The sequence below is a fragment of the Macaca fascicularis genome, chromosome 14 (assembly GCF_037993035.2).
Source record: "Macaca fascicularis isolate 582-1 chromosome 14, T2T-MFA8v1.1".
Classification (NCBI taxonomy): domain Eukaryota; kingdom Metazoa; phylum Chordata; class Mammalia; order Primates; family Cercopithecidae; genus Macaca; species Macaca fascicularis.
Genome location: NC_088388.1, coordinates 68,332,113 through 68,352,496, shown reverse-complemented (window position 1 = coordinate 68,352,496; position 20,384 = coordinate 68,332,113). Strand labels below are relative to the sequence as shown.

The window sequence follows — 20,384 nt, the reverse complement described above, 5'->3', positions numbered from 1 at the left end:
TCATCTCATCAGTCCAAATTTGTAGAGCTTTATAACTGAGTATCTTCCTCATCAGACTGCATTTCAAGAAGCTAGGTCCCAAGTCTCTGGATCTTTATTTTCCTTGCTTAGGTCTTAAATAGAAGATAAATTTGATAATAATTTTAGAACTGCATTGGAATTCTAAGTGTTCAGGCAAGCTGTAGAATGTATAACTGTAATTCACATTCTTTTTATTCAAATATTTTTGCTTGAGGAAACCACACTAAGAACAAGGAAGTAGTGACTGAGTGCCTTGCCGGTACAGCAGATGCTAGAACATACTGCAACATTACTATTCCCCAGGGCTTATTGTTATGTAAGTTCCTATTCAGCTTCCTTTGTTTTCTTTCACTTCTGAGAACTTAACTTTCGTTTCTCACTCAGCTCCTGTGAGTGAATCTGGTCCACGCCTGCTCCTGCCCTGCCCTCACTCTTCTCCCCTGATTCAAGACTCCTCTACTTTGGACTGAAGGTGAGTGGGGCAATTTGTGGGAGCATAGAATGGGAGGCTTTGAGAAGAATAGGTTGATTGTGTCTGGCTGAGTTTAATTTGTGGTTCTGAAGCTGCTCTGCATAAACAAAAAGAGGCAGCTTATGAACTGTCTGCTGAAATGGCGGAGGAAGAAAGCATTGAGTCTGGGAAAGGGGTAACCTTTAAAGAAGAGAGGTTTGCAAAAGCAAAAAGTCTTGTTTGTTTCCTAGAGAGACCATTCATTTCTTCAATCTAGGTACCTCTATCATTTTCCTTGTTGGAAATAAAGCTCAGAATCTTAAGGGAGATGAGCACTCAAACAAAGGATTTCTCAGCAAAGCAATTTTACTTCTGCGTAGACGGGTGCTTCTTCTTGGCCAGTCACCATGAGAGCACACTAGAACAAAGGAGGAAGAAATTTTTTATTCCTGATGCAAATCTTGCCCCTGTGTCATTTCCCCATTGGCTGGAGTCAGCCACACAATCTAAACTAGACCCAGTTGGCTAAACATTTTAACTTTCTTTAGATAAGATGAGCACGTGAGGGAGAGTGGGGAGATGGGGAAGGGGTGTCTGCGATGAGCTAGAGAACTAATCTTCCAAAATAAGGAAAGGAATGTGAGTTGGTACTGATAACGCCTGCTACTGTGGCATGTCTGGGCATGTAGCAAAAGCAGAAAGGAAAGAAAAGAGAAGAAATGGGAAATGGGGGGCGGGAGGGGGCACTGTGAATTAAAGAATAAAGGATTGATCAGGCTATTTGAAGAGAAACCTTATCATATCCCACATTCCTATTCTGTCATTTTGATTTTTCCAGTTTGCCAACGTGGATCAGAATATTCTCTTATTCAGAGGCAGCAAATTCCTTCCTCCTTTCTCCCGAAGAAGCTTGTGCAATGAAGCTGTTTTCATTTTTCATAAAGCAACCTCATGATGAGGTTCAGCAGGGATGAGAGCCCTTATCTGGATCTGGGTATGAGGGGAAGGAGTCTTAGGTACTCATTCTTCAGGAGGAAGGCCCTTTTGAAGCATATCCTTTTACTTGCCTTCTGGTAACTTTTCGGATGCTGTCCATAGCTTTCCTGATGAATTAGCAGCCCTCTGGTTAGTCTGATGAGAGAGGTTGCGGAATGGTCAGACTGCTGCTCATCTCTGCAGCTCCGCTTTGGTCACTTGTCTCTGAAGGTCTAGCCACAGGGAACTTGTTCTTCTGAGAGCCCACAGCTTACTCTTAGTTCTGTAGCACTCCACGAACCTTGGGTATCTGCTCCTGCTTTAGAAGTTGCTATTATTCTAGGTACACCTTTTCATCATGAGTTCCCTCAACTCCCTACTCACTTTTCCCTTGCACAGAGTTAAGGCAAGGAGTTGGTAATTTCTCCTGAGTCTTATCTTGATCTTATCTCTGAGCATTTTGTACCTTGATGCCTGTGTCACCCATATTCTGATGCGTCCTTTTCTTTGTTTCATTTTTCAGAGGTCCAGGTAACTGTCTCCTTATGTGTCTGTGCTGTACATCTTGTCAAGGTCCATATCTAGTATTTATTAATTGTCTACTCAAATCTCGTACAGGGCCTAATAAATAAAACTGTACTTTTAATTTTTAAAAAATATTTTTGACTAAATTCACAAAACAAAAGCATACAGCTAGAGTAAAAAAAAAAAAAAAAAGAAACTATTTGATATACAATAAACATTAAATACTGGGAAGAGATTGTACTCTGGACTAGGGAAAAGGAAGTAAACACGCAGTCAAATAAAGGAAGTAGGCTGGGCACGGTGGCTCAGGCCTGTAATCCCAGTACTTTGGGAGGCCGAGGTGGGTGGATCATGAGGTCAGGAAATCAAGACCATCCTGACTAACATGGTGAAACCCCGTCTCTACTAAAAATACAAAGAATTAGCCGGGCGTGGTGGCGGGCGCCTGTAATCCCAGCTATTCGGGAGGCTGAGGCAGGAGAATGGCTTGAACCTGGGAGGTGGAGCTTGCAGTGAGCTGAGATGGTGCCACCGCACTCCAGCCTAGGTTACTCCGGAGCGAGACTCCGGCTCAAAAAAAAAAAAAAAAAAAAAAAAGGAAGCAAACCAGCAGTTTTAATGTAGCAAAAAGGTAGCAGTTACTACAGGATAAATGTAAAATCAACAAAGCAAAAGCAACAAACTAAAAGGGCTGCAATAGGATCTGGTATCTGCAGTGCTCTTGTCAAGGGCTTTGCAACTTTAAATATAGATTTCAAATTAGGTCTCACTGTGAGAAAATGATTTTGAGCAGAGTCTTCAATAAAATGATGGATTTAAGAACTGATGAACTAACTGTGAGAGAAAGAGATGAAACTGGAGTAGCTTTATGAAATTTGTCCTCTGTTACAAAATGACTTATCTGAAACATATTGACCAGAGAGTTAGAACTCTTGGAAAAAGGGTCATTAATGTAGGGAAAACTAAACCCTGGACATTTTAATGGGTCATGGAAAAAGGAACTCTGAGTTTAGACAAATAGGAAGTGGTAACAATGTTTCTAAGTTCTACAGGTTTCTGCATGCCAAGAACAGGAACTATTTTCTCCATTGGTAGTTCCTGACCCAAGAAACAGGGGAAATTTAAAAGATGTTCGCTAGGCCAGGCATGGTGGCTCGTGCCAATGCCTAGCCAAAAATGCCAGCACTTTGGGAAGCCGAGGCAAGAGGATCGCTTGAGCTCAGGAGTTTGAGACCAGCCTGGGCAACGTAGTGAGACCTTGTTTCAAAAAAGAAAAAAAAAAAGATATTGGTGGCTAAACTCCTTATAGCAGTTTTTCTCCTTATTGTATAGCCACTCTAATTTAATTTAATATTTATTTATTTATTTATTTATTTATTGAGTCTTGCTCTGTCGCCAGGCTGGAGTGCAGTGGCGTGATCTCAGCTCACTGCAACCTCTGCCTCCCGGGTTCAAGCGATTCTCCTGCCTCAGCCTCCCAATTAGCTGGGACTACAGGCAACTGCCATCACACCTGACTAATTTTTGTATTTTTTTTTTTTTAGTAGATACAGGGTCTCACCATATTAGCCAGGCTGATCTCAAACTCCTGACCTCAGGTAATCTGCCTGCCTCAGCCTCCCAAAGTGCTGGGATTATAGGTTTGAGCTCCAGCGCCTGACCATTTTTTTTTTTAAATCTAAATTGTACACATACGGAAAGCTTCTGTGCAGGTAATCAGAGTATTCTGAAATAAGGAAGTTATGGACCTAGTTAGCCTTCACCGTGTCATAAAAACTCCTACATTTGTACCACCTTCAAAGGGGAGCATGCATTTTGTTTATGTGTCTATCTGTTTACCTGTCTTAGGTTGGAAGGGTTTCAATGGGGCTACATTTCTTCAATGTTAGAATAAAGAATGAATAAATCAAGAAAAATAAGCACTTGTATTAGTTTTCTAGAGCTGTCGTAGAAAAAGTACCAAAAGTGGTTGGCTTAAATAGCAGAAATATATTGCCTTACAATTCTGGAGACTAGTTATCCAAGATAAAATGTGTTGGCAGGGCTGGCTCCTTCTGAAGGCTATGAAGGAGGCATCTGCTCCATGCCTCTCTTCCAGCTTCTAATAGTTTCCTGGAAACCTTTAGCATTCCTTGGCTTATAGGTGCATCACCTTGATCTCTGCTTTCTTCTTCACCCTAGCATATTCCTTGTGTGTAAATGTCCCTTTTTAGTAAGGATACAGTCATGTTGGATAAGGGTCTATCCTAATGAGCACATGGTAACTAAATAGTATTTAAATATACTATCTGCAAATAAAAGGACATTCACACATTAGGATTCCAGCATCATTTGGGGAGAAACAGGACAGACCTTATCCCTCCGCTACATATTCTCAATATACTTGGCCTCCTTTATGGATAGAGACTTTTCTCCCACGACCAACAGATGTTTCTTTAAAAAGTATATTCATTGAGTCTATGTCACGTGTGTGATCCTGTAACTATTTTAGCCTCTTTTCGTCTTCCCTAAAGATATACACCTTTAGGTTCCTATCACCATCCTCGCCTTATGTCCAGGCCACGGTGAAATTTCAACATTTAAAACCACAGCATGCCCTAGAACTACATAGCTGGTCTGAATCTCTCCATTTCTATACCCCCATAGCACTGGGTATCAGTATAACTGTTGTAACCTTTACCTTTGTTGTCTGTTTAAATCTGTGCAGTAGTGGAGAGAACTCTGAAGGAGGACCTTGGAGACCAATACATTCACTCTTACTCTACCGATTAGATTAGAATGAGTGATCTTTGTAAGTTACTTAATTCTATTGACACACCTGAAGAAAGGGAGTATTCTTCTTTCTCAAGGGTTTTGTATGAAGAATAAAGAAGTCAAAATTATTTCCAAATTGTAACTGGTTATAAAATTCTTTATGATAAAATTATTTTCTTATTGTGATGGTGGCGGTGGTGGTGGTTGCAGTGGTGTGTGGGTGTGTGTGTATGTCTTTGAGGAGTGAGTGTGAGGTCATGGGAGGACTTGCTATGGGTAGATGTGTTAGGATGTGAACTCTTCTTCACTGGAAACCATAATCATGGTCCCAAAGCTCAGCTATTGGGAAACTGCTAATTGATGGAAAGAAAAGATGAAAATCTGATTCAAAGGTCTAATCATCTATGGAGGGAGAGGAAAGTTGTAGCTTTAAATATTCATTCAACATTTTATTCCTGTATGTGATTCGCTCTTCTATGTATAGAGGACATATCAGTGAACAAAAACAGTCCCATGTCTATGAATGGATTACTTTTCAGGAGGAAGAAGTAGACATTTAAAGAACAATCTTATATATTACATAGTAAAAATAAGAAGATAAATGTGCAGTGAGTGATATTACTGGTGGTTTTGCTATAAGTAAGTTATAGTATGTCCTTCTAAGAAGAGGACATCTAAGAGATTGAATTAAATTTAAGAATGACTCTTGCTAACATCAGGGGAAGGATCATTTTATGGAGAGAGAGGAGCAAGTGCAAAAGCCTTGAGGAGTCATAGATTTGATAGTTTAATTGAGGAGGTGTTTTTTACATGTGGAAAAAGCAGAGGAGATAAACCTTAACAGTATAAATAAAATAATTCAGATACCAAAGACCATATATTATGATTCTATTTTTATCAATTGATTAAAAATCCAAAGGATATTAGTGATTGTCTGGAGCTTGGGATCAGAATAGGAGTAACGGCATTAGGGTTTGTTTTTTTTTTTTTTTTTTTCAGGTGGTAAAAATAATTTTAAATTGTGTTACAGTAACAGTCATATAGTTCCACAAATTTAGTTGAAATTATCACATTATACACTTAAAAATGAGAGTGTATGATGCTATGTAAATACAACTCAGTAGCTTAAAAATACACAAATATTAGTGAATCATGCAAATATTAGAGATACAATCACGTCATCCAGAGAGAAAAGCATGTGCAAAAGCCCAGGGGCAGTGGTGTGCTTAGTGCATTTAACATGGAAAATGTGTTTTGGGTTGGGGAACAAAAGGCAGGATAAATGATGGGTTACACGAACCTCTTGGTAGAAAAGCTTCAGTTTGTCCTCTCCAGTAGAAGAGAAAATAACAATAATTGCCTTGATGGGGTGAAATTTGTCCTGAGACAAAAATTAAGAATAAAGTGTTTCAAATTACTACAAAGTCCATTTTATTCTGTCATTGGTTTATTCTTCTTGCCTTTCTTTTCTCCTTTCTCTGTTAAATATTAATTTTTGGTCCTGTTCTAAATCTCTGTAAAAGCAGTATTCTTTCTATTCCCGCTTTTCTTACCCTGTCCCCTTCAACATTTCCAGCACTGCAGGATTTTCTGACCAAGAAGTTCAAGAGTCAAGACAGAAAGAAGCCAAGGGAGCAGTGCAATGGATTTCTCAGTAAAGGTAGACATAGAGAAGGAGGTGACCTGCCCCATCTGCCTGGAGCTCCTAACAGAACCTCTGAGCCTAGATTGTGGCCACAGCTTCTGCCAAGCCTGCATCACTGCAAAGATCAAGGAGTCAGTGACCATCTCAAGAGGAGAAAGCAGCTGTCCTGTGTGTCAGAGCAGATTCCAGCCTGGGAAGCTCCGACCTAATCGGCATCTGGCCAACATAGTTGAGAGAGTCAAGGAGGTCAAGATGAGCCCACAGGAGGGGCAGAAGAGAGACATCTGTGAGCACCATGGAAAAAAACTCCAGATCTTCTGTAAGGAAGATGGAAAAGTCATTTGCTGGGTTTGTGAACTGTCTCAGGAACACCAAGGTCACCAAACATTCCGCATAAACGAGGTGGTCAAGGAATGTCAGGTAGGCTCCAAGGTAGAGGAAGAGAAAGCAGAGAGCAGAAATGGTACCTGATGTGAAATCTCCACGTTTTTTGTCCTGCTTTATTCCCCTTTTCACCATAGAACTGAGAGCCCTGTGATCTCTTTCCAAACTCTTTACTTAGTTTCTGAAGCCTGAAGGACAGTGCTGCACGTTGCTTTTATTTAAAAGAGTACATTTTTTAGCAAGGAAAAGTTGAATGAATGGAGAATTGCTTTGTAAGATAAGCTTTAATTGCCACTCCGAGAAGAAAGGTGTTTTTGAGAACATGTCTTGTTAGATGTGGCAAAAGTGGCAATGAAAGGAAGTCTTTCCTTAATGCAGGGTCTGCTTTTTCTCTAGGAAAAGAATCAGGCTACTCTTGATAAGGGGATGGTAACTTCCATCATCCAGTAATAAAGAATACGTTCATCTCCTCAGATTTTCCCCCATGCCATAGGTTCTAATCACCAGCCTCACTGTTTCTGTAAACTAGTCCCTTCTGAGAGCCATCCGATTTCTTCCTTGCTATCCTCTATCCAGGTGCTGAGAAAACTCATAACTTTACTCTGGTATAATTTCTTTCTCACAGGAAAAGCTGCAGGCAGCCCTGCAGAAGCTGACAAAGGAGGATCAAGAAGCTGAGAAGCTGGAAGATGACGTCAGACAAGAGAGAACCGTCTGGAAGGCAGGAGGAGACACCTCCTAAGGGATAATTAGACAGGAATCTGGGCAGGACCTTGGGCTCTATCACAAGGAGACCACTTCCCCTTTGCTGTGCTAGAATTAACAATTATAGAAGTCATATGATTAGGTCTCATTTAATTCCTTCCTTGTTGGAGTTTGGGGGCTGGAGAGCAGACATATCATAAATCAACACAATATTTGGAAGTGAAGGCATGGAGGGAAATACCTGTGAAAATGCTTCCTGTGAATCCTGTGTTCCATTTGTGTCATCAAGTTTGAGGCTCCAATCCTTCCAGTAAACAACCTGAGGAAAGACCCAGGATTCCCTGTTTAGGTGGTTTGGGTAGGGGAATTTTTTTTTTTTTTTTTAGACAAGAGTCTCGATTTGTCATCTAGGCTGGAGTGCAGTGGAGTGATCTCGGCTCACTGCAACCTCTGCCTTCCCGGTTCAAGCGATTCTCCTGCCTCAGCCTCCCAAGTAGCTGGGACTACAGGCACGTGCCACCATGCCCGGCTAATTTTTTGTATTTTCAGTAGAGATGGGGTTTCACCATGCTAGCCAGGATGGTCTTGATCTCCTGAGCTCGTGATCCGCCCACCTCTGCATCCCAAAGTGCTGGGATTACAGGCGTGAACCACTGTGCCCGACCAGGTAGAGGGATTTAAGAGAGAGAAAGGCAAGGTTGTTCAGGACAGGTGTCTATAATCCAAGCCTCACCCAAGCATCACATTTTGTCTCAGATTAGGCCTCAATAAAAGACTTGAGTGTATTGCTTTGGAAGGAGTTCCGGTTAAAAAATAGAAAAGCATGGCTTCACCAGAAATTGTGTATTGGCTTTTGCCTCGTATTCCTTTTGAGAACTCCCTGAGGAAAACAGTTCTTATCCTGGCTCCCAGGCTCATACAAAGCAGGCCTTCAACCAGCCAGACTGACTGCCTCTTTCTCTTCTCTTCTCATTCAAGAATTATATCCAGCTCGAGAGACAGAAGATTCTGAAAGGGTTCAATGAAATGAGAGTCATCTTGGACAGTGAGGAGCAGAGAGAGCTGCAAAAGCTGGAGGAAGGTGAGGTGAATGTGCTGGATAACCTGGCAGCAGCTAGAGACCAGCTGGTCCAGCAGAGGCAGGATGCCAGCAAGCTCATCTCAGATCTCCAGCGGAGGTTGAGGGGGTCATCAATAGAGATGCTGCAGGTAAGACTTGGGATGGAGCACCTACATATGAGATTAGGGGAAAAACACAGAGGCTGATTTTCCTTCCCTTCCCAGTCTCTAGGCTTTCTTCTGTGTGGTGACATTAAATGGTTCCTTTGGCCTGGCAGTGCCCCTTTTATGCCCATCATTTCAGGAGTCACAGAGATAATTAAGTGTATGAGTGGCAAAGGAAATTCCCTTTATTATTTACTTATGAGAGGCAGTGTAAAAATTTGAGCTTGGAGAGAAGATTCTTTGTACCATGAGCAAATTCGTTTTAGAACTTCCCCATCACATCAAAAACATTTCTCATGCCTGTTTACAGTCAATATCTGCTTCTACCTCCACCTCCTGGCAACCAATCTGTTTTCTGTCTGTATAGAATTGGCTTCTCTGGACATTTCAATATGAATTGAATTATACAACATGTAGTCTTTTGCATCTGGCATCTTTAATTTAGCATAATATTTTGAGGTTTATTTATATTGCAGTATGTATCAGCATTTTGCTCTTTCTTATTGCTAATACTATTCCATTATCTGAATAAATCATGTTATGTTTGTGTATTCACCAGTTGGTGGCTATATGAATATTTTCCAGTTAGGGACTATTATGAATAATGCTACAGTAAACATTCACTTACATGTCCTCATACAACCATGTTTTCATTTATCTTGAGTAGATTTTAAGAGTGTTATATGTTAAGTTTATGTATAATTTTTAAGTTGTTGTACTATTTTCCAAAGTCGTTACTCATTCTATATGAGTAACAATATAAAAGCTTATAAAAAGTAATATAAAAAGTTTTTAGGTTCTTCACATCCTTTTTAATACTTGATATTTCCTTCTTTTTTTTTTTTTTTGTTTAGTTACAGCCTTTCTAGTGGGAATGTAATGGTATCTCAATGTAGTTTTAATTTGCTTTTTCCTAAAAACTAACACTGCTGAAAAGCTTATTATTTCCACATGTAGATTCTGTACATCTCTTTTTAGAGTTTATCCTATTTTTTATTTTTGGTGCTATTGTGATTTTTTCTATTTCAAATTTCAATTCTTCATTGCTGGCACATAGAAAAGAAATTGACTTTAGTGTTTTAATCATGTATATTGCAACCTTGCTATAATTACTTATTAGTCATAGAAGAGTTTTTTTTAATGTCAATTCTTTGGCATTTTCTACATAGAGAATCATGTCATCTGAGAATAAAGTTAATTATTTCATACTTTGCAGTTTGTATAGTTTTCTTTTCTGTTTTTTTTGTTTGTTTGTTTGTTTTGTTTTGTTTTGTTTTGTTTTGTTTTGTTTTTTGGGAGAAGGAGTCTTGCTCTGTTACCCAGGCTGGAGTGTAGTGGCATGATCTCAGCTCACTGCAACCTTCACCTCCTGGGTTCAAATAATTCCCCCTCCTTAACCTTCCAAGTAGCTGGGACTAGCGCACACTGCCACACCTGGCTAAATTTTTTTTTATATTTTAGTAAAGACAGGGATTCACTGTGTTGCCCAGGCTGGTCTCGAACTCTTGAGCTCAGGCAATCTACCTGCCTTGGCCTCCCAAAGTGCTAGGATTACAGGCATGAGCCACCACGCCCAGCCAGCAGTTTGTATAGTTTTCATGTGTCTTCACTTATTTTATTGCACTAACCAGGACTTCTAGTACAATGTTCAGTAGGCATGGAGAGAGGGGATATCCTTTCCTTTTTCCTGACCTCAGGAGGAAAGTACTCAGTCTCTCATTTCCTGATGTTAGCTATAGGAGTCGTTTTGTTTTTAAATTTGTAATGAAGTTGAGAAACTTCCTCTTTTTTTCTTTTTTTTTTTTTTTTGAGATGCAGTCTCATTCTCTCACCCGGGCTGGAGTGCAGTGGCACCATCTCAGCTCACTGCAAACTCCACCTCCCTGGCTCAAGCGATTCTCCTGCCTCAGCTGGGATTACAGGCTGCCCACCACCACGCCCGGTTAATTTTTGTATTTTTAGTAGATACTGGGTTTCGCCATATTGGGCAGGCTGGTTTCGAACTCCTGACCTCAGTCAGGTGCGACCGGCGGAGAAACTTCCTTTTTATTCCTAGTTTGCTGAGAGTTTTTATCATGAAGTGTGTGAATTTTGTCAAATAGCTTTTCTGCCTCAGTTGACATAATCATATGATTTTTCTTCTTTATTGATGTGGTAGATTACATAATCAATTTTCAAAGATTGAACCAGCTTGCATACATTGAATAAATCCCACTTACTTGTGGTGCACAATTTTTGTATATATTTTGTTGGATTTGTTTAACTAATGTACTGTTGATAATTTTTGCATCTGTGTTCATGAGAGATACTGGTTTCTGGTTTTCCTTTCTCATAATGTCTTTACTTGGCTTTGGATTAGGGTAATGTTGACCTCATAGAATGGGTTACAAAGTAGTCCATCTCCTTTCGTTTTCTGAACAAATTTGGGGATAATTTCCTTCTCCAACTTTTGGTAGAATTCATCAATTTACCAATAAAGCCAGCTAAACCTATTTTTAAAGTGTTACTTAATATTTTGGAGTATAGCAGCTATCGGTTATTGATTACTAGTTAAATTCTATTGTCTAAGAAAACATTTTGTATGAGTTCAGTTGTTTACATTTGTTAAAGTGTATTTTGTGGTATAGAATGTGTTATAGCTTGGTTAATTTTCCGTGTGAGCTTGAGAAGAATAGATATTTGCCTATTAGATGGAATATTCTATGAATGCCATTTAGATCAGTTGATATATAGTGTGCTTTTCGGGTACAACTATAGTGGTAATCGTTATAGTGTGCTTTTCGGGTACAACTATAGTGGTAATCGTTTCCTGTGACTGCTGTAAGAAATTGTCACAAACTTTGTGACTTAAAACCACATACCAAAAAATTGTCTCATAGTTCTGAAAGCCCAGAGTCCGAAATCAGTGTACCAGCAACCACCAGAAGCTAGCTAATAGGGAAGCATGGAACGGATTACAGTAGGGACAAACATTACCAATATCGTGAGTTTGGACCTAGATTCAAGAACTGTGACAGAATAAATCTCAGTTGTTTAAAAACCATACAGTTTGTGCTACTTTGTTACAGCAATCCCAGAAAATTAAAACACCTGCCATTTTTGACTGTTTTCTATTTACTCTACTTGTTCTTTGCTTTTTTTCCCTTCCTCTCTTTTTCTACCCTCTTTTACTTTTAACTACTTTGTATTATTCAATTGAGTATTTCTTATTATTCAATTTTCTTTCCTCTCTTAGCTTATTAGTTATGTATTAGTAATATACATAACTAATATAGCTATATTAGTTATATATCATATACATTACTAATATACATAACATAATATTAGTTACATATAACTAATATGCATAAAGGTATATATAAATATAAAACATACATATATATTGAAGTATAAAAATATTAAAAAATAAACATTTTATAAATATATAAAAATATATTTTAAAAATATAAATAACACTATACATATATATATAAAGGCTTAGTGCTTGCCCTGGAGTTTGTAATATGCATTTACAGCTAATCTAAGTCTACTTACAAATAACACTATACCCCTTCACATGTAGTGCAGGTACCTTAGAGCAGAGTATCCTCAATCTTGAGTAACATTGCTGTCATCTATTTCACTTATCCATAAGCTATAATCACCTGCTACATTGTTGATATTATTACTGTAAACCATTATCTTATATATTAGTTGAGAATAAGAAAAATGAAATATTTTATTTTACTTTTATTTCTTTTTCAGTGCTCTTTCTCTCTTTGTGAAGATCTGAATTTCAGACATATAATCTTTTCTTCCCCCAAACGTCTTTTAACATTTATGGCAAAGTATTTCTTCATTATTGCAGGACAAAATTTCTGAATATAAAATTCTTGAATAATGAGTTTTATTCTTTCAAAACTTTAATATTTATTCCACATGCTAAACTTTTACTAGTTTTAGTAGTTGTGTGTTTCTGTGTATATTCTTTGAGATCATTTACATACCTAATCATGCTATCTGTAAATAAATATAGTTAATTTTTAAATTTTCACTTTTATTTAAGATACAGGGAGTATATGTACAGGTTTGTTACATGCAAAATATTGTGTGATGCTGAGGGTTTGGGATACAGATCCCATCACCCAGGTAATGAGCATAGCACCCAATCAGTAGTTTTTCAGCTCACACACCCTTCCTCCCTCCCCTAGTGTAGCCTGCAGTGTCTATTATTTCCATATGTATATCCATGTATGTTCAATATTTAGCTTCCACTTATAAGTGAGAACATGCAGTGCTTGATTTTCAGTTCCTGTGTTAATTTGCTTAGGATTATGGCCTCCTGCTGCATTGATGTTGCAAAGAACATGATTTTATTCTTTTTTACGGCTGTGTAGTATTCCATGGTGTATATGTACCACATTTTGTTTATCCAGTCTACCATTGATGGATACCTGGGTTGATTCCATGTCTTTGCAAGCAAAAACACAAAGCGTCCCATTAAAAACGGGCAAAATAATGAACAGACATTTATGAAAAGAAGACATACAGGCTGCCAACAAACATATGAAAAAATACTCATCATTGCTGATAACCAGAGGAATGCAAATCAAAATCACAGCAAAATACCATCTCACAACAGTCAGAATGGCTATTATAATAAAGTCAAAAATTAACAGAAGCTAGTGAGGCTACAGAGTAATGGGAGCATGTACTCTGTTGGTAGAAATGTAAATTATTTCAGCCATTGTAGAAAGCAGTCTGGAGATTTCTGAAAGAACTTAAAACAAAGCTACTGTTAGACCCAGCAATCCCACTACTGGTTATATACGCAAAGGAAAATAAATCATTCTACCCAACAAATATAGTTTTACTTCTCTTTCATGCTAGATGTCTTATTTCCTTTTATTTTTCCTTTTTTCTTTTTTATCTTTCTTTTTTGTTGTTATGTGTGTTTGTGTGTGTGTTTTTTTATTGCACTTGATAGAACTTCCACTACAATGTTGACCGTAGTGGTGAAACCACACACGCTAGTCTTTTTCTTGATTTTAGGAGGAAGTAATTCAGACTTTCACTATTAATTATGATATTAGCTGTATATTACTTATACATGTTTCTTATCAGTTTTGAGGATGTTCTCTTTTATTACCAGTTTGTTGAGAGGTTTTATCTGAATAGATGTTGATTTTCTTGTTGAATTGTAGGAGTCATTTACAGATTCTGGATATTAATACCTTATCAGACATATGATTTGTAACTATGCTTTCCCATTCTGTGGATTGGCTTTTCACTCTCTTCATAGTGTTTTTCATAACTTAAGAGTGATTTTTTTAAAGTTTAATTTTGGTAAAGGTCTGTTTGTTTATTTTTTTCTCACATTGGCTTTTCTTTTTATATCATAGCCAACAAATAGCTACCAAATCCAATGTCATGCAATTTTCCCTTTTTCTTCTAGGAGTTTTATAGGTTTAGGTCTTTGATTTATTTTTAGTTATAGTGGTTATATGGTATAAGTTATCTATTTTTAATGTTATTGTAGCCATTGTATTATATTGTGCCATTTTTTGGAAACAGTTTGGTAATAAGGGTGAAGAGGTGGCAGACAGCTGAGGAATGGACCATAGAGGACAACATTTGTTTGTCCAACCTCTATTCCTTTTGATTGTTTCTTTACAATAACTTTTGAGGAACCATCACTACCCTATCTCATTCCCTGTGGTTGGTTAAAGTAGACAAAATTAGTAGCATTAGGCATGTATGTTACTCAGTTCTGGTAAATCATTATAGCCAATTCTTGTATTTTTACCAAGCTTACAGTTATTATTTTACGATATATACTTGACTCAATTGGGGTCAATAGTTTGCATGCCTTAGAATTTTACTGTCATGAGTAAAAAGAGAATTTGTCTTTTCTGATGGGTGTCATATCAGGAATAATAATTTAAACCAAGAGAATCAAGCTGATGCCATAATTAATCTGAAAATAAGTCAATATAATAGGTATAAAATATAATTTTTAGAAGAAAAACCAGATTCTGATGGCAAGATTTTAGTTTAAAAACCCAGCTATGAGTAAAATTATACTTGACCCCTTGAATTTGTTTTTTAAAAATTTAAACCAGTTTTAGTTGGGTTTTGTCAGACATTATAACAACAAAAAAGCTAATACAGGCAGTGAAACTATTTCTGAGGGTGTGAAGTCAACTGGAGGTCAATTCTTTGTTGGTATAAAAGAGGTCAGATCAGACAGCAGAGAGACCAAATACATTGGCACATACTTGTTCAAAAAAATAAAGGAAATAAAGGTCATGGTGAGAAAGAAAAGACAGCTAAAAACAGTTAAAAATGGAAACTAGTCTAGGTTAATAAAATGTTGGAATCCAGGATAAAATTTTATAGTTTCTAAGATGATGACTAAGTGGATATTGATACTATTCTGGACAGTGGGGTGTAAATAGTTGGGAAATAGTAAGTTACATTTAAGACCTATGCAGTTACTTGCTCCTGTGGCTTGTTTCATACTGAAAAATGGATGAGATCACCTACAGTAGAGTTTAGTCGCATGTAGAGTGAGTACATGGAGGCCAGACAAACTTTTACTTGAGATGCTTGCTTGCTTTTACTCTCATGGCAACAGCACACTTCTTAAGGACTTTGATTATTAATTTTCATCATTGAACCCCTAAAGCCTGAAAAAATATCTGGCAAACATATTTTGCCATTTTGTGTCTGTTGATGTATAAAATAAAAACACAAAAAATTAATGAGGTTATCTCATTAAAATGTATAAAAATATTAGAATTTCTCCCTCTTTTTAAAATATATTCCTTCTTGAGATACTTGAAGCATCTTCCTAACTCCCTCATCTGAGTCCTCTGCAGTGGTCAGTCTGAATCTTATCTCCACACTTCGGCCCGTCTGTGACCATCTATTTATTCCCACCATATCCAGGGGTAGTAAGAGTGTGGGGAGGAAGGTGGATAAAACTTTGTAAGACAGGAGGGCTTATCACTCTTAAGCATTGCTAGACAAAATACAGGATGCTCAGTTTAAGTTTAATTTCAGATAAAAGAAACGTAATAGTTTTAGTACAAGAGTATCTTAAATATTGCAAGGGTCATATATATAAAACAAAAAAAGTATTGTTTATCCCAAATTCAAATTGAACTAGCCACTTTTATGTTCTAAATCTGGCAACCCTATCTTGACTTATGTTTTCTATCTTTTCCCCAGGATGTGATTGACGTCATGAAAAGGTATATGTGGAAGAGAGATATGGCCTCATTTGTCTGAAAAGAGAATTATAGTCCTGAAAGATATCTTCCTTCAATCAGAACAACATAAAAAATCACAAGGCTTGGAAACTGTATTAAATTGTCCCAAATTGCTAATCACAGATTAAAGTTTTCAACTGTAAGAAATTTAGGTGTTGGGAGGTCACAGAGTTAGGGCCAATGGAGGCCTTAGGAATAAGAGTTTGCAATATCAGAACCCCATGATTTCACTTACTTTATTCAAACCTTTGTCTCTGTTGTTTCCATATTGCATAGATGCCTGTCTTATTGCAGTGAGGGTCTGCCCTCTTTATATGCCAGACTCCAAATTTTCCAGAGACAGCGCCTTTATATTTATTGTCCTCACTGAGAATAAAATAAACAATAACTTTCTAGGTGGTGCTTTTTAGATTTCTAAAAAAATATATTCGAGTCTTGAGTAATAGTGGCTTTGGTCCTGGTGCTAATATAACCTTTTCTTGTTCACATACTTTACTATCTTGTAGGAAAAAATAATATTCTTGTGTCTAAAATTGCCCACCTACTTGGCAGCATCAAAGTTTTTTTAAACACATGAAAATCAGACCACTATTAATTAATTTGGTCATCGTAATTTCTTCTCTCCCCAAAGAACTTGAAACCTCAGAGATTATTCTCTAGGTCTCATATTGGGATAACAGATTTTGGAAATCCTTTAGCTCTTCAATATAGGATTCCATTTTGATATCTCTCAAACACTCAGTAGACAGATTCTATGGCCTCTTTAATGACCACCTGTCTAGGAACCCACACCTCTGGCTTCTTCCTGGTGGACCCACTGAGATGGCAATGACTTTTCTAAATATTAAATAAGTTTCTTAGAGGCACAGAATATCTTTTAAAAGCATTATTGGCTGGGTGTGGTGGCTCACGCCTATAATCCTAGCACTTTGGGAGACCGAGGTGGGCGGATCACTTGAAGTCAGGAGTTCAAAACTAGCCTGGCCAACATGGTGAAACCCCGTCTCTACCAAAAGTACAAAAAAATTAGCTGGATATGGTGGCAGGCAACTGTAATCCCAGCTACTCAGGAGGGTGAGGCAGGAGAATCCCTTGAACCTGGGAGGCAGAGGTTGCAGTGAACCGAGGTTGCTCCACTATACTTCAGCCTAGATGACAGAGTAAGACTGTCTCCAAACAGAAGCAAACAAACAAACAAAAAGCATTATTATTTTATCCAATTTCATATTCATTTTTAAGAGGTCCAGCCTGGGTGACAGAGCGAGACTCCGTCTCAAAAAAAAAAAAAAAAAAATTATTATTTTATCTAATTTTATATTCATTTTTAAGAGGTAGAAAGCGTGGGGTTAATTATTACATTTTAAAAGTAAGAAAGTGAACATCTTTGAGTGAAGACCTTCCCAAGGTTACACAGAGGGGAAGTGGGCAGACAGGTAGACCTGAGCACATTTCTCTGGGCTCCAGTGTCAGGTGTCTCCCCTCTACTGTCCTCAGGGAAGAGGGTCCAAGTGCATCAGTAAGTATGGTGAAAGGTGAGAGAGACAGTGATCTTGGATGGAGAGAAACAGGGCAAAGCTGTAAAGGTTATCAATTTTTGTTATCACTAGGAGTGAAAACTGGACACTGAAGAAGCCAAAACCTGTTTCCAAGAAACTGAAGAGTGTATTCAGAGCACCAGATCTCAGTAGGATGTTTCAAGTTCACAAAGGTAAGGGGATTCAGAGGAAGGCTGTGAGTGTGGATTTCTTAGTATCAGGGCTCAATAGGGAAGCAGGTGTTTTTTTTAGGTTAGGACATAGGAGAGGAGGTGGGCCAGAGAAGGAGGAAAATCCTATGCGGTAGATGTGGTCCTATCTTAGGGGGAATGGCCAGGTGTCTGATTCATCCTCTCATTCACCAGTGCATAGAATGCCAGTATTCCCCTTTCCTTTCCCTACTCTGGGGAAGAGACAAGTGTCAGTACTTACTCTTTTGCTTCTAACAACATCACTGAAACTTTTGTCATTTCAGAGCTGACAGATGTCCAGTGCTACTGGGGTAAGATATGGGGTTTTCAAATCACCTCCTTTCAGAATTGTGGTTACTATTAGAACCCATAATCTGAGTCTCATGTGTTCCTCCCCAAACATGCTTATACCCTGTAGTTCTTAAACGTCCTACTAACCTCTATCAGCACAAGTTCCATTTGATATCGACACAAGTTCCACTTTCAATATGTCTCTTCTCAATGCCATAAGACACACCTATCCCATATTCTTCACTTGACTCTGTAATTTTTTCTACAGTGGACGTGATGCTGAATCCAAACAGTACCATTTCGAATGTTGCTGTTTCTGTGGATCAGAGACAAGTGGCAACTGTACGCACCTTCACATTTAAGAATTCAAATCCACGTGATTTTTCTGATTTTGGTGTCTTGGGCTGCCAATATTTCTCTTCGGGGAAATATTACTGGGAAGTAGATGTGTCTGGAAAGATTGCCTGGATCCTGGGCGTATACAGTAAAATAAGTAGTCCTAATAAAAGGAAGAGCTCTGGGTTTGTTTTTGATCCAAGTGTAAATTATGCAAATGTTTATTCCAAATACAGACCTCAATATGGCTACTGGGTTATAGGATTACAGAATACATGTGAATATAATGCTTTTGAGGACTCCTCCTCGGCTGATCCCAAGGTTTTGACTCTCTTTATGGCTGTGCCTCCCTGCCGTGTTGGGGTTTTCCTAAACTATGAGGCAGGCATTGTCTCATTTTTCAATGTCACAAACCATGGAGCACTCATCTACAAGTTCTCTGGATGTCGCTTTTCTCAACCTGCTTATCCGTATTTCAATCCTTGGAACTGCCAAGTCCCCATGACCCTGTGCCAACCGAGCTCCTGAGTGTTCTCATTCCCTTACCTATTTCTGCATAGTAGCCCTTGTGCTGAGATTCAGATTCTGCACCTGAGTTCATCTCCACTGAGACCATCTCTTCCTTTCTTTCCCCTTCTTTACTTAGAATGTCTTTGTATTCATTTGCTAGGGCTTCCAAAACAAAGCATCATAGACTGCTGATTTAAACTGTAATTGTATTGTTGTACTGTGGGCTGGAAATCCAAAATCTAGATTCCAGCAGAGTTGGTTCTTTCTGAAGTCTGCAAGGAAGGGCTTTGTTCCATGCCTCTCTCCTTGACTTGTAGACAACATCTTCTCCCTATGACTCTTCACATTGTCTGTATGTACATCTCTGTGCCCAAGTTTTCCCTTTTCATTAAGACACCAGTCATACTGGCTCAGGGCCCACCGCTAATGCCTTAATGAAATCATTTTAACATTATATTCTCCACAAAGACCTTATTTCCAAATAAGGTAATATTTGGAGGTATTGGGAATAAAAACTCCAACATATAAATTTGAGGAAGTCACAATTTAACTTGTAACAATCTTACCCTTTCTTGCAAGAGATGCTTGTACATTATTATTCCTAGTATCTTGGTTTCACTAGTAGTAAATAATATATATATTTTTTGTATTTGCAAGGGAAATACATCTAATCCCTCCTATAGAAAGAACAGTATTACTGTAATTCCTTTGCAATCTCTTTTCTTCCTCATTTACTCTGCCCCTTAAAAGATTGAGGAAAGAGAAACTTGTCAACTCATATCTAGCAAAGTACATAAGAATCCGTCACTAAATAATGTATCCTTGAGAATGTGTTGGTTTACCAGTGACACCCCATATTCATCACAAAATTAAAGCAAGAAGTCCGTAGTAATTTATTTACTAATAGTGGATTTTTAATGCTCAGAGTTTCTGAGGTCAAATTTTATCTTTTCACTTACAAGCTCTATGATCTTAAATAGTTTACTTAATGCTTTTGGTGTATTTTCCTCAAATTAATATTGGTGTTCAAGACTGTATCTATTTCCTCTGATAACTTTGAGAAGCAAACTTTTATTAAATGTAAGGCACTTTTCTATGAATTTTAAATATAAAAATAAATATTGTTCTGATTATTACTGAAAAAATGTCAGCTATTTCAATGTCTTGGGAAACAATTTTTTGTTTTTGTTCTGTTTTCTTTTTGCTTCAATAAAACAATACTTGGCTCTACTGAAGTCTCATTCTTCAGTTTCCAAAATCTGGCTGCAGGGAATATGAGTTTCCATATGTCCAGTAAAGAAGGTCATGTCTAGGCTCAGCTGTCCTTGATAAGAGATGACCTTATGCTGTTCAGATGTTTTTCTCATAATGAAGCACTTGAGTGCACCATTGCATTTACCATCCTATGTACTTTTCTTCTTTTTTTTTCTTTTTTTTAAAGTCTTTTTTCAAACACAGGATGAGTAGTAGAACTACCTAGGATAGCAAAGACACAAAACATTCTTAAAGAAATATATTGTATTAGTCGGGGTTCTCCAGAGAAACAGACAATAAGAGATACATATTTATGAGGAATTGGCTCAC

The 20,384-nt window shown here is 37.9% G+C and overlaps 1 protein-coding gene across 2 annotated transcripts; it reads left to right on the top strand.

The window, feature by feature from the left end:
* Positions 1–399: 399 nt before the first annotated feature.
* TRIM22 (tripartite motif containing 22) lies at positions 400–20,030 on the top strand. 2 transcript variants are annotated; one of them, XM_065528677.1, is made up of 9 exons: positions 400–493; positions 1,311–1,466; positions 6,303–6,791; positions 7,381–7,476; positions 8,439–8,669; positions 15,897–15,919; positions 17,545–17,645; positions 17,948–17,974; positions 18,223–20,030. In XM_065528677.1, the coding sequence occupies exons 3-9, from the start codon at positions 6,369–6,371 to the stop codon at positions 18,816–18,818; spliced, it is 1,497 nt and encodes a 498-aa protein (XP_065384749.1). In that variant the 5' UTR covers positions 400–493; positions 1,311–1,466; positions 6,303–6,368; the 3' UTR covers positions 18,819–20,030. The 2 variants fall into 2 exon arrangements, with proteins under 2 accessions (XP_065384749.1, XP_005578955.2); XM_005578898.4 differs by lacking the exon at positions 1,311–1,466.
* The last annotated feature ends 354 nt before the right edge of the window (positions 20,031–20,384 follow it).

Excerpts from the sequence above, each read along its gene's own strand:
- TRIM22 (XM_005578898.4), top strand. The coding sequence starts at position 6,369 with ATGGATTTCTCAGTAAAGGTAGACATAGAGAAGGAGGTGACCTGCCCC. Across the intron at positions 6,792-7,380 it reads AGGTGGTCAAGGAATGTCAG|GAAAAGCTGCAGGCAGCCCT; the intron begins GTAGGCTCCAAG and ends TCTTTCTCACAG. Across the intron at positions 17,975-18,222 it reads AGATGTCCAGTGCTACTGGG|TGGACGTGATGCTGAATCCA; the intron begins GTAAGATATGGG and ends TTTTTTCTACAG.